This window comes from Leopardus geoffroyi, chromosome C2 (assembly GCF_018350155.1).
Source record: "Leopardus geoffroyi isolate Oge1 chromosome C2, O.geoffroyi_Oge1_pat1.0, whole genome shotgun sequence".
Classification (NCBI taxonomy): Eukaryota; Metazoa; Chordata; class Mammalia; order Carnivora; family Felidae; genus Leopardus; species Leopardus geoffroyi.
The window spans coordinates 70,632,243-70,646,402 of NC_059333.1; the positions used below are offsets into that span (position 1 = coordinate 70,632,243).

The 14,160-nt window shown below is 45.0% G+C and overlaps 1 protein-coding gene across 2 annotated transcripts in view; it reads right to left on the reverse strand.

Moving 5' to 3' along the window:
* Positions 1–976: 976 nt before the first annotated feature.
* HEG1 (heart development protein with EGF like domains 1) overlaps positions 977–14,160 on the reverse strand; it is a 90,133-nt gene continuing 76,949 nt past the window's right edge. For both annotated transcript variants that reach the window (XM_045502352.1, XM_045502353.1), the window contains exons 16-18: positions 12,202–12,289; positions 8,930–9,104; positions 977–6,264 (exon numbers count right to left, since the gene is read on the reverse strand). In XM_045502352.1, the coding sequence (XP_045358308.1) occupies positions 6,115–6,264; positions 8,930–9,104; positions 12,202–12,289 (413 nt within the window). In that variant the 3' untranslated portion in view covers positions 977–6,114. The remainder of the gene's footprint in view (positions 6,265–8,929; positions 9,105–12,201; positions 12,290–14,160) is intronic.

Below are 14,160 nucleotides of genomic sequence, written 5' to 3' on the forward strand. Positions count from 1 at the left end.
CAGATATTTTTTAGGTCTTTACTTACTGGCGAATCGATGCCTGAGGTGGAGGCACAACATTCCCAGGTCAGATGCACAAGAAGGGCAAGCAGTCCGGCCAGCTTGTCAGTGGACAGCGTTGGACCCGTTTTAGGTCCCAAACAGATACCAGGGGTGAGTGGGTCTGAAAACGCCGTGATGTTTATCACATCTGGCTGAGCTGGGTAGGAAAAAGAGAGGGGTCAGTCCTGGGCTCCTGTGAAGATCTCGGTTGGGGTGGCCTGGGAAAGCGGAGTTGGGGGGAGCCGGGTCAGGACAGGAGAGTGCTGCTGGTCATCTCCATTCTGAGATGTTTGAGGGACTGCAACCCTGATCTAGTCTGCCCGAAGTTCACCATCATGCACCAAGCTGCCATTATTAGCCTCTCCTAGTGCCCAACGTTTCTGTCATAAAGCATCCAAGAGGTTCATCCATCCCTGCCATGAAAGGCACTGAAGGAAGCAAATAATTAATGAACATACATCTAGCCAGGCAGCCACATTCACTGGCCAGCGTAAGGGTAAGGCTCAGGCTCATGGCCCATCTCTTCAAGTTCCACGAATTCTCCCTGCCACAGAGCACAGATATGCTTATAGCCCTTCCCCCTCCAAGATGGGAAGAGTTGGCCTGGGGTGGTGGAGGGGGCCATTCAGGAGGAAATGTTTAACATCTGAATTGGTTACCTAAACTCTCCAATCCACAGAAAGAAAAGTAAGGTAAACAAAAGCAGGTGTTATACCTGAATTAGGCTTTTTATCATTTAGGTCAGTGTGACTGTCCATCCACCCATCATCAAAAGTGTCTTTCCTCACTGTGCTGGGCACTGAGGATACAGAAATGACTCAATCCCTAGATTTGCCATGCAAGAGTTCACTGCACAGTCCCACTGTTAACTTGTGAAGGGTAACTCGCTGTACTCTGGTCTAATTAGTTTGTTAGTATGAGAAAAACACACAAGGAAAATGATACTCATTTTATTGCATCATTTACTGACTAGAACGCCAGACTTAAAGTAGGTATAAGTATAAAAATAACCAAATTCTTACAAATAATACTTTGCTGCTACAGTACTGAATAATTAGTGGAGGTTGCAATTATAATACAACTTTAAATAACATTCTCATAATGGTTTTAACACAATCAACCAGGGGCTAAGGTTTAAAGGTTTGCAAAAAGAAACTCGGGACAATGTGAAAACTCAAGAAGTTCATATCCCAGCTACATGCTTCATTTAACCATAAATCCAGCGACACAAACAGTAACAAAACTCACAGCAACCCAGGATGAAAGACTTTTTTTTTTTTTTTTAAAGAAACAGGCCAACGTAATACAGAAATCTGTGTTAGTTTCCCAGGCAGACCTGGTTCCATCCCACTTCTGTCCGGTCCCATCCTTCCTACACAAGAATTTTGCACCTGCAGTGCATGTCCAAAAATACATATAAAACCAGAATCTAATATGCAGATCCTTTGAAAGCCTCTCGAAAAATGCAGAGGGGACAAAGCTGGTCTAAGACCTGTCTCTTTGTAAACCTTAATTGTCCCCTTTGGCTTCACAGGCTTTTCTGTGAGCAGTTGACACCAACTAGGATGGATTATAACACTATTGAAAAGATATTTTCGCACAACAACTTCACTGACATTTAATACTTTGATGTTTCTAGTATTTTAACCAGTTTCCTTCTCTGGGGATTTAAGAAAAAAAAAAAAAAAAAAAAAAAAAGAAAAACAGAACACATACTCAAAAGACAATTCTACAAAACCATGTCTCTCTTCCAAAAAGGCACATGAGAGCCTCAGAATGATGCTTTGTCAAGAAGGAGGAAAGGACAGGTCCCTTTTAACTCCACACAAGTCTTCACATAGAAAAATATCTTTGATGTTAAGGGCAGTTTTAAAGATAGAAAATACTGAACTTTGTATTCTTTCTGTCTCCAAAGAAGTACTCTTGCTTTGAAATCAGTGTAAGTATCTTAGAACTATGGGTCTCAACCCTACTTTGGGGTACACTGGGCTGACCTAAGCCAGGAGCAACTAGAATGCTCAGCTTTGGCTTCTTCAGGCAAAGTTCCCAGAGTTACTGCGCACCTGGGCACTTCGCCAGTGGGCAAGATGGCTTCATGGAGGCCCCACAAAGCCACGTGTGAGGGCTGACCCTAATGTGCCTGCTCTGGGAACTTTGACACCTGAAAAATATCGTCCTTCAAAAACATTTTCTCTGGCAGCCATCCTGCCTTGTCTTGCAAAGATGCTGCCCTTCTGTTTGGGCCAACTTCTTAAGAATTACCTCTTGAAGAGCTTAATACTCACATCTTTGCTTATAATTTCAAATGCTATCAGCCAGCTTGATTACACTACCCATTCAACAATTTTGGCTCTAAATGACTTAGCTGCTACTGAAAATAAAATTTCGTCAAAGAAGGAAGATTTGTCAGCATTTAAGACATTCAACTGAATATGTTCCCAATTTCTGATAACGTTCACAAAAATGTGCTTCCAGTATGTGGGAGCCATAGCCTTACCATGGGAACAAGGCCAAACAGCCCTGAGATGGACATCTAAGTCTGGCTGTGTTTGTCAGAAACCTGGGTCATCACCTTACCCTTCCTACACTCAAAGCCATGCACCAGTATGCTTCTTGCTAAGCACAAGCCAGTCGCTATTAATGATGACCTCAAGTGTCCAAGAAATATATGCAATAACAAACCCGAAAGGACTTTTTCCAAAAGGATTAAACTTTTTTTTTTTTTTTTTGCATTTCATCTCATTAGTTTAGTTAATGCTTAATAATATTAAGGTTATTTATTTTTTCTTAAGTATATTTTACGCCCAGTCTCTCATGCCCTCTTTGACATTTAAGGTACACTTAGACGGCGAGGCATTCACCATGATGGCAAGGCAGGGAGAAGGGTTTGAATCCTGGCTCTCCAAGGCAAGATATTTTTCCTCTCTGGAAGTTCACACGTACAAGAAACGGACACTCTCATGCATACTTCACAAGGGTGTGGTGAGTGAGGCCAGGGACGTTGCACAGAGCCTGGCCATAGTGGGAACCACCAGAGATTCTGGCTGTGACAGGTAGACTTCGTAAGTTGTCTCCAGTGTCCTGGGCTGACTCATGGGGCAGAGAGGAAAAGACAGGAGAAATAAGAGCCCCTGGAGTTTAAACAAAACCCACAGTTGCCAGGTGGCTGGCAGGTGAGTCCCACCCTGCTCTGAGAGTCCCAGCAAAGTGCTTCCGCTTGCTACAGGATGCATGGTTTCTATTCAGTCAGCTCTCCCTGCAGAAGTTTAAGCCTCTCAAGAGCAGTTAAGTGTCACTTTTCCCTTCCACCTTCCCCTAGCTGTGGGGCCCCAGGGAGGCAGGACCATGGTATTTCTATGAGCACAGATCACACATTCCAGGTACAGGGGCTGATACCGAGCACCTATATGGGAGCTGAGAGCTTCTGCTTGCCAGGGGTGCCCCCAGCCCTGTCCCTTCAATCCAGCAGCTGCTGCTGTCCTATTGGTTGTTTGCCCTAGGCCCAGGCAGGGTCCTTTAGGAGGTATTAACCCCAGGCCGGGGCAAAGCCAGCCTCTCCCTTCCTCACTCAGGGTGGCAGCTGGCACCGGATAACAATCATGCTGTTTGCATACCTTCTTAGACCCTCACGCTTTTGAGATACACTTTCTCCAACCCCACAGCCTCCTAGAAATGAGATACATATGAACTTAACATTGTACGGGTCCTCCTTTTTTCACAGTAAATGAAAAACAATATTCTTAATCCATTTCATGTGCACAAAACGTACTCACAGGAAAGCATTCTTGGAACTCACAGGACACTGTTTTCTGGACTTTGGGATTCTTCCCAAGAATGCTTTTGAGACAGAACACTTCATTTTATGTAACTTCTAGCTTCTAGTCCTGACACAGGAGATGATTTGTCAGCTGTGATGTCATCCAACACCCTTAGCTGAGTAAGCCTGGGAATAGCTCCCCGCCATGGCTCTGGGTCCCTGGGAGGAGCAAGGATCAATATCAAGAGCCAGGAAGCTAGGCTACTGGCGAGACAGCCAAGCCTGTCGGCTACGGTGAGCCAGAGTGCAGGGGCTCAGAGCTCTCCAGTTAGATGCAAGACCAGGAGGCACAAAGGGCTGTTTGCTTCCCCAGAGAGATCCAAGACCCAAGGATTCTGAAAGGTGATGCTCTGAAATTTTAAGTCGGCATCCACTGACAAAAACAGAATTCTTTGCGTTTCTCGGGAGATGAGTGCAATCTAACGACTAAGAAGCATCACACCTGATTTGTGTTCCTGCTGCAGCAGGGTATTGCTGGCTCGTGGAGACCCCGGGACACAGGAGTTGACACTTAAGACTGTTAGGACGAGGATTACATAAGAATAAGGATGAGATACATTCTAAAAAGAGAACTCTGAGAAAACAACCACACCTAAGACTGAACTGTCCCCGAAGGCTACACTGCTTCCATAAATGCAGGTGCCACGGAGCTCCAAGCTTCAGGATGGGAACAATTCTTTTGCCACTGTGTTCTCATCCCAAAACAGGATGTTTCAAAAGCAGATGATGAGAACAATTGCAGTTCCCCAAGCAGCAGTTAAAGACGCTGAGTACAGGGTATGCCCCCTCCTCCCAGGACCCATCTCGCAGGCATAATAAATAAGACAGGTGGAATTTCCTTCCCAAAGGCAAACTCTCAACTCCTTAACTGGCCACAAGTCTTTAGCTCTCCAATGCTGACTTAAATGATGTTTCTGGAGGGAACCATGCAGTAGTATAAAGAGGTACAAATTACTGCATGAGTGAAAATAAGTTATTCAGTGAATAAACAGCTTTGAGCAGTTGGTTGAAAGTTTGCACTGAGTCAGTGGACAAGATCTGGGATACAATCAAAGAAGGCTGCACTAGTAAGGAAGCAGACTCACAGACGGGACGTGTGGCTCTATCCCAGCTCCCTAGGCTTCCTCAGGAACCCACATGGCTTCCCAAAGCACTGGGTTTCAGGAAACTGAACGTGCCCCATCAGCCTGCTCCTTTCACCACATTCAGCTGCGGGGACTCCATCAGGCTGCTTTTCCATTAGTGGTGGAATGCCCCTCAGACCCAATCTGCATTCTGCTCTCCATTTCTACTGCATACACATAGTACTTGGGCCTCAAAGGTGGGGGGCGAGGCGCTCAGGGACGAGAAGCACCCCACCGCCTCCAGCTCTGAGAGTCCCCCACCAGGGCCCTCGCCCAGCACCTGTGCCCACTGCTGCCTGCTGGGCCTCACCACAGGCAGGGGGGCGCCTCTACTGAAACCCACGTGGAGCTTGTTTTGCCCGGATCCAGACTTATTTGAAAAAGTGGGATGTAACTGCAGAGGGAAAAATACTCCTAAATAAACGTGTCACCTTGATTAAAAAACAAAGTGGAGTGTGTGCTGTGCCTCATAAATTTCAATTCCTCATTTTGAGGGTGGGCTTGGAAACTGCAGGAGACCTAGAAGCCCACGAAAATACCGTATGTTCCCCTACAGCATCTCCAAACCTTAGCGGTATGTTGATCATCGTCATCTGTCGTTGAGCACGCAGATACTGGGCAGGAACACAACAAAAGAGCCAGTGCTCTGCCGTAAATTCACCACCACCCAACTGAGGCCTATGGAAGTGTCTGAGGAAGAGAGGCCTTCTTTCTGGAACAGTCTTGAAACAAATCCGAAAGGAGACCTCCCTTTCCAATTTACTAAAGTGCAAACTGAGGAAAGACTAGGTCCTGGTGAAGGTGCCTGACCATGTGCCTGGCTAACAGTCAGCCCTCGGCCGGTGGCGGCTGCTGAACTCAGAGACTCCTGGTACCGGCCCACGTTCACGTTCACAGTAACAGTGAAGGTGCCTAACAAGCAGCCCTCAGTTCCACGTCCCCGCATCCATCTGTCTCCTTCCACTGTGGTTACGCCCCTCACGCCTGTCCCGCTTCCTGCTTGCCATTCACATGTGGCTCCGCGAGTCCTGGGAGCAGCCAGTATTCGCGGGCCCCCCTGGTACAGTACTCTGAGCAGCCGAGATCCCGCAAGTTGCTCAGAGCAGTGGGCCCTCCCTCTCTCTTCCGCACTTAGAAATAGTCTCTTCTCCTGCTCTCATCACTGATGAAAGATGGGTTATACTGTCCAGGGAAGATGCACGAGTGCCGTGACCCCGGCAGTCCAGTGTAGGCCGGGTAGAGTCCATTTCGTTCAAGTTCAGGATTCCTTACACCTGTGGGCTGGTGGTCAGAAAGAAAAGGAGAAAAGTCAATTTATTATTCATGGATCTAATTTAATGTGTGTGTGGTTTTGTTTCTTTAAGAATAATGCTATGTTTTAACAAACCTACGATGGAGGCAGCTAAACACAGCAGAGCAGGGCCCGACCCAGAAGTCAGAACCTTTCAGGCCCTCCTTTCGTGAACCCTGGGATACTTTTGCCTATATTTCATTTTTTCTTTCTTTTCTTTCTTGCTTTCTTTTCTTTCTCTCCTTCCTTCCTTCCTCCCTCCCTCTTTCCTTCCTTCCTCTCTCTCTTTCTTTTTCTCCCTCCCTCCCTCCCTCCCTCCTCTTTCTCTTTCTCTTTCTTTCTCTTTCTCTCTCTCCCTTCCTTCCTCCCTCTCTTTCTTTCTTCCTTCCCTCCCTCCCTCCCTTTCCTTTCTTTCCTTCCTTTTCTTTCTTTCTTTCTTTCTTTCTTTCTTTCTTTCTTTTCTTCCTTCTTTCCCTTCCCCTCCCCTCCCCTCCCCTCCTTTTTCTTTTTTTTTTTAATTTTTTTTTTTCAGCGTTTATTTATTTTTGGGACAGAGAGAGACAGAGCATGAACGGGGGAGGGGCAGAGAGAAAGGGAGACACAGAATCGGAAACAGGCTCCAGGCTCTGAGCCATCAGCCCAGAGCCCGACGCGGGGCTCGAACTCACGGACCGCGAGATCGTGACCTGGCTGAAGTCGGACGCTTAACCGACTGCGCCACCCAGGCGCCCCACCTCTCCTTTTTCTTAGTAGGCTTCATGCCCAGCATGGAACTCAGTGCAGGCTTGAACTCATGACCCTGAGATCAAGACCTGAGCTGAGATCAAGAGTTGGACACTTAGCTGACTGTGCCACCCAGGTGCCCCTGCCTATATTTTAAAAGGAGATTAAAAAAACTATCAAGGGGAGCCCAGCGATTTTAGACCAACATAGGAAAAGACCTGGGCTAATTATCAAGATTATTACCTGATTATTACCAGGTGTGTCTGTCTCGGTGGACCACAATGGCTTTAAATCCTCCCTGGCATTTAGCAGAACACTACTGTCTCTGCCATGAATGGGGAGTTGATTTTTGCAAGGTCATAGGACCAGCTGTCAAAGGTGGAGTGAGGACCTCAGAGCGGGAGGCCAACAGTGATTCTCAGGTGTCTCTGACCAGATCCTAGCTGAGAGCATCATGACTACCTAGCTGATGTGCAAAAGAAGCCCCCAAGGAATGACATGGCTACTTTGAGGAGACCCTCACTGAGGACCACCAGGAGAAATGCTTGCCTGGCAGAAAGAAAACACTGGATACGGCATATAATGAACATGAATCCTAGGGGTGCCCAAAGTACACCTGAGACCACTGTGAGGGACAGCCTTCTCAGGTGACAAGCTGCTTCACGCCATAAGCGTAGGCCCTGCTTCTACACACTGCTCAGCCTATTTCCGATGTGCAGATGGGGCTGGTCTAAGTTCCTGATGATATCTATTTAAGGCAACTCTTTAGCTAACTCCATGGAAACGAAGAGGAGTTGGTCCTACAACACCACGGGTCTGTTTGTCCCTGTGTGATCTCACCACGCTGGGGTGAAGAGTCCCTAGTAAAATGTGCAAGTGTGCGGGCACACTTGGGTAAGCCCCCTGCTTGGTTGGCAGATATCTGCAGATACATGGCTGCAGTTATTAGAGTAAAAGGAGTTCCCAGACTGAGAAGGAAGCAAAGCACTTATGCAGAAACATCAGTGGGAACATTTCAACTAGTGCTGTTTGTGTCTGTATTTTTCCCCTTGTTCTTCCTCCAGTTTCAAGTTCTTCAAAGGGTCCACTGTCAACAACAGCATCCTTAGCGTGAACCCCTCCCATCCAAAGTCTGAACCCTCACGGTTAGTCCCCATAGTAACCAGAGGTGTTGTGACTTCTGTCACAGGATTGCCTGGTGCTATTAAGTCCCCACAGGGCAAGGTTTCATGTTTATTGCTACCTCAAACGGGTCTACATGGGATGAGAGGTCACCTATGTCTGTTTACTTTTCAGCTCAGGGTTGTGTTTGCTGGAGGGCTGAGGCAGCGCGATGGTGAAATGAACCAGGCAGCACATGGGAATAAGACAGGGGTTATTCAATGCGGGACAGAAGGAGCAAGGGTTCAAGGTAGTCTACCATCTTTCCAAATGATGCAGTCCAGGGCTGGGTGCAGTCAATTATTGAAGACCTACTGAGTGAATACTCTTCTAAGCCTCTGAGAAGTGCTTGTTGAGGATGACATTGAATTGTTCTCTTTATACCTGTTTCTAATCCCCCAGTTTTAACTACCCAAACCACAGGAGGTAAAGCATGTGCAAGGGCCACAGGCTAAATGTCACTGAATTTTTCTCTCAGTTTCCAATCTTACAACTTAACAGCAAATTCCGTAACAAGAAGGGTTACTGCTACGACCCCATGAAAGTAATGTGTTCTGTGGAAATATCCTTTATATCTTGATGTCAAAACTAATAGACACCATGCAAATAGATCGCAAGTAAACTGAATATTAAATTATGTAAATAAGAGGCTCATGCCACCATTCTCTTTAACCCTCAACTGACTGTAGCGTCTTTACCACCAAACACAGTCCAGAGGGAATCGTCAGAGGGAACTGGAGCCTGAGCTGCACCAGGCAAAGGGATACGCACCGAATAATACACATCCGTCATCTGGAGGAGGTTTTTGGTACTTCCATTCTCATGCATTTCAATAGCTTCTCGGCCCCAGTCTTGTGAGCGAGGGTTCTTGGGGTACTCAGCATAGGGAGACATTTGGAAATCCCCACTTTTGAAGATGAGTTTGCTTATGTCATTTTTACTCTTTCTGTGGAATGAAAAACATTTGGAAATTTAAATGAATAAGTTCTGTAAAGAAATGATATCTGTGAAAGCACGTTCTATTATTTTAGAAGGTACATTAGACTGAAAGCTACCATTATATTCTTCTGTAGATGTCCCCTGAAAAATGGCATTATTATTATTTTTAGTGTTTGCCTAAAACAAGTGAAAATGCAATTAGATGCAAAAAAAAAAAAAAATGCAAAACAAAAAAGTCTTCCAACTCGAAGGGACAGGTTACCAGGAACAGAGAGGACAAACACAGCTGCAGTGAGGCAGACAGTCTCTTCTGGGGACAGAGGTTGCTGCCTCACGGTGGAGCCAGGGAAATCAGGGTCATAAATTCCCAGAATGCTGGCACCAAAGGGCCTTTAGGATTCTTCAGTCCAGTGGTTCCAAACCTGCCTGAGCACGAGAATGTACATGGAAGCTTCTAGATCACACCAAGATTTACTAAAAAGAGGAGCTCTGGGGATGAGACAGTTCTGGCTTTGCAAAGAGATGAGACTTGTTCCCCAGGTCACATTTTGCTACTAGCAAAGTGGGACTAGAGTTCAGGCCTCCCGCTTCACCAGCCAGTGCCCTTTTACCACATGAGGCTACTTCACAGACCATAAAAACAGGATATTTCACCTGCAAAAATGCCCACCTGTTTATAGTTCCCACACATATTCTCCTTTCAGCAGGTTAGGGAAAGCCCAGGATAAGTTCCCTACCTGTGAGGGTTCACTAGCTAGAAATGGTTGAAATATGTGTGATTCCGGGTGCCTGGGTGGCTCAGTTGCTTAAGTGTCAGAGTCTTGGTTTCAGCTCAGGTCATGATCTCACAGTTCATGGGATCAAGCCCCGCATCAGGCTCTGTGCTAACAGTACAGGACCTGCTTGGGATCTTCTCTCCCTCTCTCTCTGCCCCTCCTCTTCTCTCTTTCTTTTAAAATAAATAAACGTTAAAAAAAAAAAAAAAGAAATATGTGTGATTCACTTATCGAATGGGCCTAGGATCAGACATTTTTAGTTACATTTGCCCTGGGTAAGATATTCTGAAGTGTCTTCCTTTTTATCTCACTTTCCTATAAATAAACTTTCTGGGAAGGCATGAAATGACTCAGGGTCATAAAACCAAATGTCCAGCATGTGGCTTAGGCGTTGTCTTTCCTTGCACGTTAAGAACAGACCTGCCACTGTGTTGCTCCCTGGAGGGCAGGGCATCCGGTTTCCAACAATGACTTACTAATTCACAGTCACCTTCCCTTTGCAGCCCATGGTCACAGGCTCCTTCTTCAGGCGGTTATACTACCTGGTACTGCACCCTTGGCAAATATGAGACTTACGTCTCCTTGAGGTTTAATCCCTCTAGCTTCTAGTCTCATACCCAGGATTTTATTTCCACTCATAGTTTGTCTTTGATGATTTGGTGGTAACTTTGTAAATGACAGGCAAAGGACCATGTTCCCGAATGGGCAGTTAGGGCACACTGCTCTCTGCAGCCTTCCTAGAGGTGAAGGATATCTTAAAATGTCATTCATGCCAACGGTCGAAAAGATAACTTGCTATTTTGGGAAGTGCCATCCATCTGTTGCGTCAGAGAAATTCCTGCCATTTATAATCATCTAAATCAGAGGTCATAATTTTCCCTTATCTGAACAGATAATCACTGAGAATCCAACTCCTTCCTTTCTCTTCCTTTTCCAGTAGAAACTCAATCACACTGGCTTCCAGGAGGCCCAGAGCCAAGCCTTGTGCTGAGCACCTGCTCACCCCATGTGCCTGCTACAAATTGTTTACTGCTAAATTATCTCAGGTAACCTTCTTCATCTTTGCTTCTAAATGTGCCCAAAGTGTACACACCAGTGGTTGTAGTATATTCAGACTTGTGCAACCATCATCACAATCAATTTTACACTTCCATCACCCCAAAAAGAAACCCCTTACTCCTAGGCCATTACTCCCCAGTCCCCACTCCCCCCCCACCCCAGCCCTAGACAACCATTAATCTACTTTCGACCTCTATTAGATTTGCCTATTTTGAACATTTCATATAAATGGAATCATATAGTAGGTGGTCTTTTGTGACTGACTTCTTTCACTTAGTATAATATTTTCAAAGTTCATAAACTCTATAGCTTGTGTCAGTACTATGCTCCTTTTGATGGTTGAATAATATTCCATTGGGTGGATATATCCCATCTTGTCTATCTATTCATCAGTTGGTAGATATTGGGGTTATTTTCACCTTTTGGCTCCTATGAATAATGTTGCTATGAACACTCATGTACATGTTTCTGTGTAGACACGTGTAGACACACATATTCAGTTCTCTCCGTAGCTACCTCAGAGCAGAGGTGCTGGGTCGAATGGCAACACTATGTTTCACTTTCTGAGGAACTGCCAGACTTTTTGAAAGCCGCTGCACCATTTTGTGTTTCCACCAGCAGAGTGTGAGCATTCTAATCTCTCCACATCCTCACCAACATTTGCTATTTTCTTTTTCTTTTTTTTTTTTTTAAATAGCCATTTTAGTGGGTGCGAAGTGGTATCTAATGGCAATTTCATTTGCATTTCCCTAATGGCTAATGATACTGAGCATTCTTTCATGTGCCTCCTGGCCATATGTTTATCCCCTTTGGCGAAATGTCTATTCAAGTTCTTTGCCCATTTTTAAATTAGGTTGCATCTTTATTATTGAGTTGTAGAATTCTTAATATATTCTAGATACAGTCCCTTATTAGACATAGGACTTTCACACACTTTCTCCTGTTCAGTGGGCTGTGTTTTCATTTTCTTGATAATGTTCTTTGAAGCACAGAAGTTTTTACTTTTGATGAAGTCCAATCTATCACTTTTTTGTTGCTTGTGCTTTTGGGTATTCTCTTTTAGTAAAGGAAATAAAGTCCCATGTGGTATCCTTTTCTTTGTTCAATGGCACTACCTATCAGGAATTTCCCTTTCTCCTTTTTTTAATGGTTCAGTCATACATTATGATTTAATACTGCGAACCACCCCAACCATTCTTTAAAAGAGTAAAAACTGACCTGTGCTTAGCAGAGGCAAAGAGAAATAGAATGTGAACCCCCATCACTCACCGGCAGCAGGTAACAATCAGCGCAATGCCTAGAATAAGGAGAAGCCCGCCTCCTGCTGCTGCAATCACCACGGTGATCAGCTGATAGGCTAAACAGGTTAAAAAAGGATAAAAGTGGACAGGTAAGAGGTAATAAATAAATAAATGCATACGAAGGAGTGATTCCCTCCCCAGCCCATAGCTATCATCAGGCCTTAGCTGGGGACCTCACCTTTCATTCCTGGGCCCCTAGGAAGGGCTCCTCAAGGCCAGCACTGCATTTTCTCTGTTGGAGAATAGTACAGTATACTACCCCAAATATTCCTTGTTGGCATGCTTATTTTGAGCTGATTATTTTTGAGAAACTGCAACACAGGAGAAGCTCTGAAAAGAGCAGGAGTAATCCTCGGGTCGCCTGGGTGGTTCGGTTGGTTAAGGGTCTGACAGGTCAGAGCCTGGGGCCTGCTTCAGATTTTGTCGGCTTCCCCCTCTGCCCCTCCCCCGCTCATGCTCTGTCTACCTCTGCCTCTGCCTCTGCCTCTGCCTCTGCCTCTGCCTCTACCTCTGTCTGTCTCCCTCTCTCAAAAATAAAATAAACATTAAAGGGGCGCCTGGGTGGCTCAGTCGGTTGGGCGGCCGACTTCTGCTCAGGTCATGATCTCACGGTTGGTGAGTTTGAGCCCCGTGTCGGGCTCTGTGCTGACAGCTCAGAGCCCGGTGCCTGCTTCAGATTCTGTGTCTTCCCCTCTCTCTGCCCCTCCCCTGTTCATGCTCAGTTTCTCTCTATCTCTCAATAATGAATAAACATTAAAAAAAATTTTTAAATAAACATTAAAAACAATTAAAAAAAAAAAGAGGAGTAACCCTTTTGTAAGGGAGATTTACATTAGAAAAGGGGCCTATGCCGGGAAGGCTGCTGTGACCAAAGATCATTTTTTCAACAAAGAGAACTGGTCTTCCCCGCCAGGCAGCCTTTGTTGACCTAACATTTCCTCCTCTTACCTTCACCGGCTTGCCTTTGCAGTCCCTGACACCTAGCCCTTTCTTTAACTAAGAAGGGTATATAAGCATCAAATATCTGGCTGCCTTTGAGCCTCATATCTTTGTGGGGTTCCTGTGTGTGCTATATAATTAAAATGGTTTTATTTTTCTCCAGTTAATCTTTTACTGAGGGGAGGGAGGTACGGTTCTAGAAGGATAGAGGGGGAAATTTTTTTCTTTCCCTACCTGCACTGTTTTGAGAAGATTTATCCTTTCTCAGCCACTCCTAGAATGGTGCATGGATCCCAAATTCTACCTGTAGACCAGCCCCGATGTCATTTTCACTAACAGAAAACTAAAGGAGATGCATGAAGTCTTCAAAAACTGAATCTGTTGGTTTTACAACTGTTCTAAGATTTTATCCTTCCTACTTTTTTTTTTCTCACTTAAGATGGGTGCATTTTATTATGTGTAAATTAGGCCTCCAGTAAAGTTGTTTTTTAAAAAAAGTAATGGAGAAAATAGAGAAACATTTCTTGACTACTTCCCACACTTTGATATTAATTGTTTTTAAAGTTTTTTAATCGATGATGATAAAGTAGATATAAAAATTCTTTATTTGGTTTTAGGTTCTTACTTGATAAGATAAAAAGTAGGCAACCCTATATTATAAGAAATATTACTGGTCAACTAAGTCTAGAGTCCGGGAATCACTGCATGAACCATGCTAGGCACTGAGTTGTTCACTGAATACATACAAACTGGATTTAACTACCAGATACTAGCAGTCATGTATGTAAGCACACATATCATATGTAATAAACAATATTAACATTTTAATTAATTGATTTTATACCTGCATATTTCTGGCAAAATTACATTTTCAATAAAGTATTCAGAGGCACCTGGGTGGCTCAGTGAAGCGCCTGACGTCACCTCAGGTCAGGATTGCATGGTTCGCGAGTTTGAGGCCCATGTCAGGCTCTGTGCTGACAGCTCA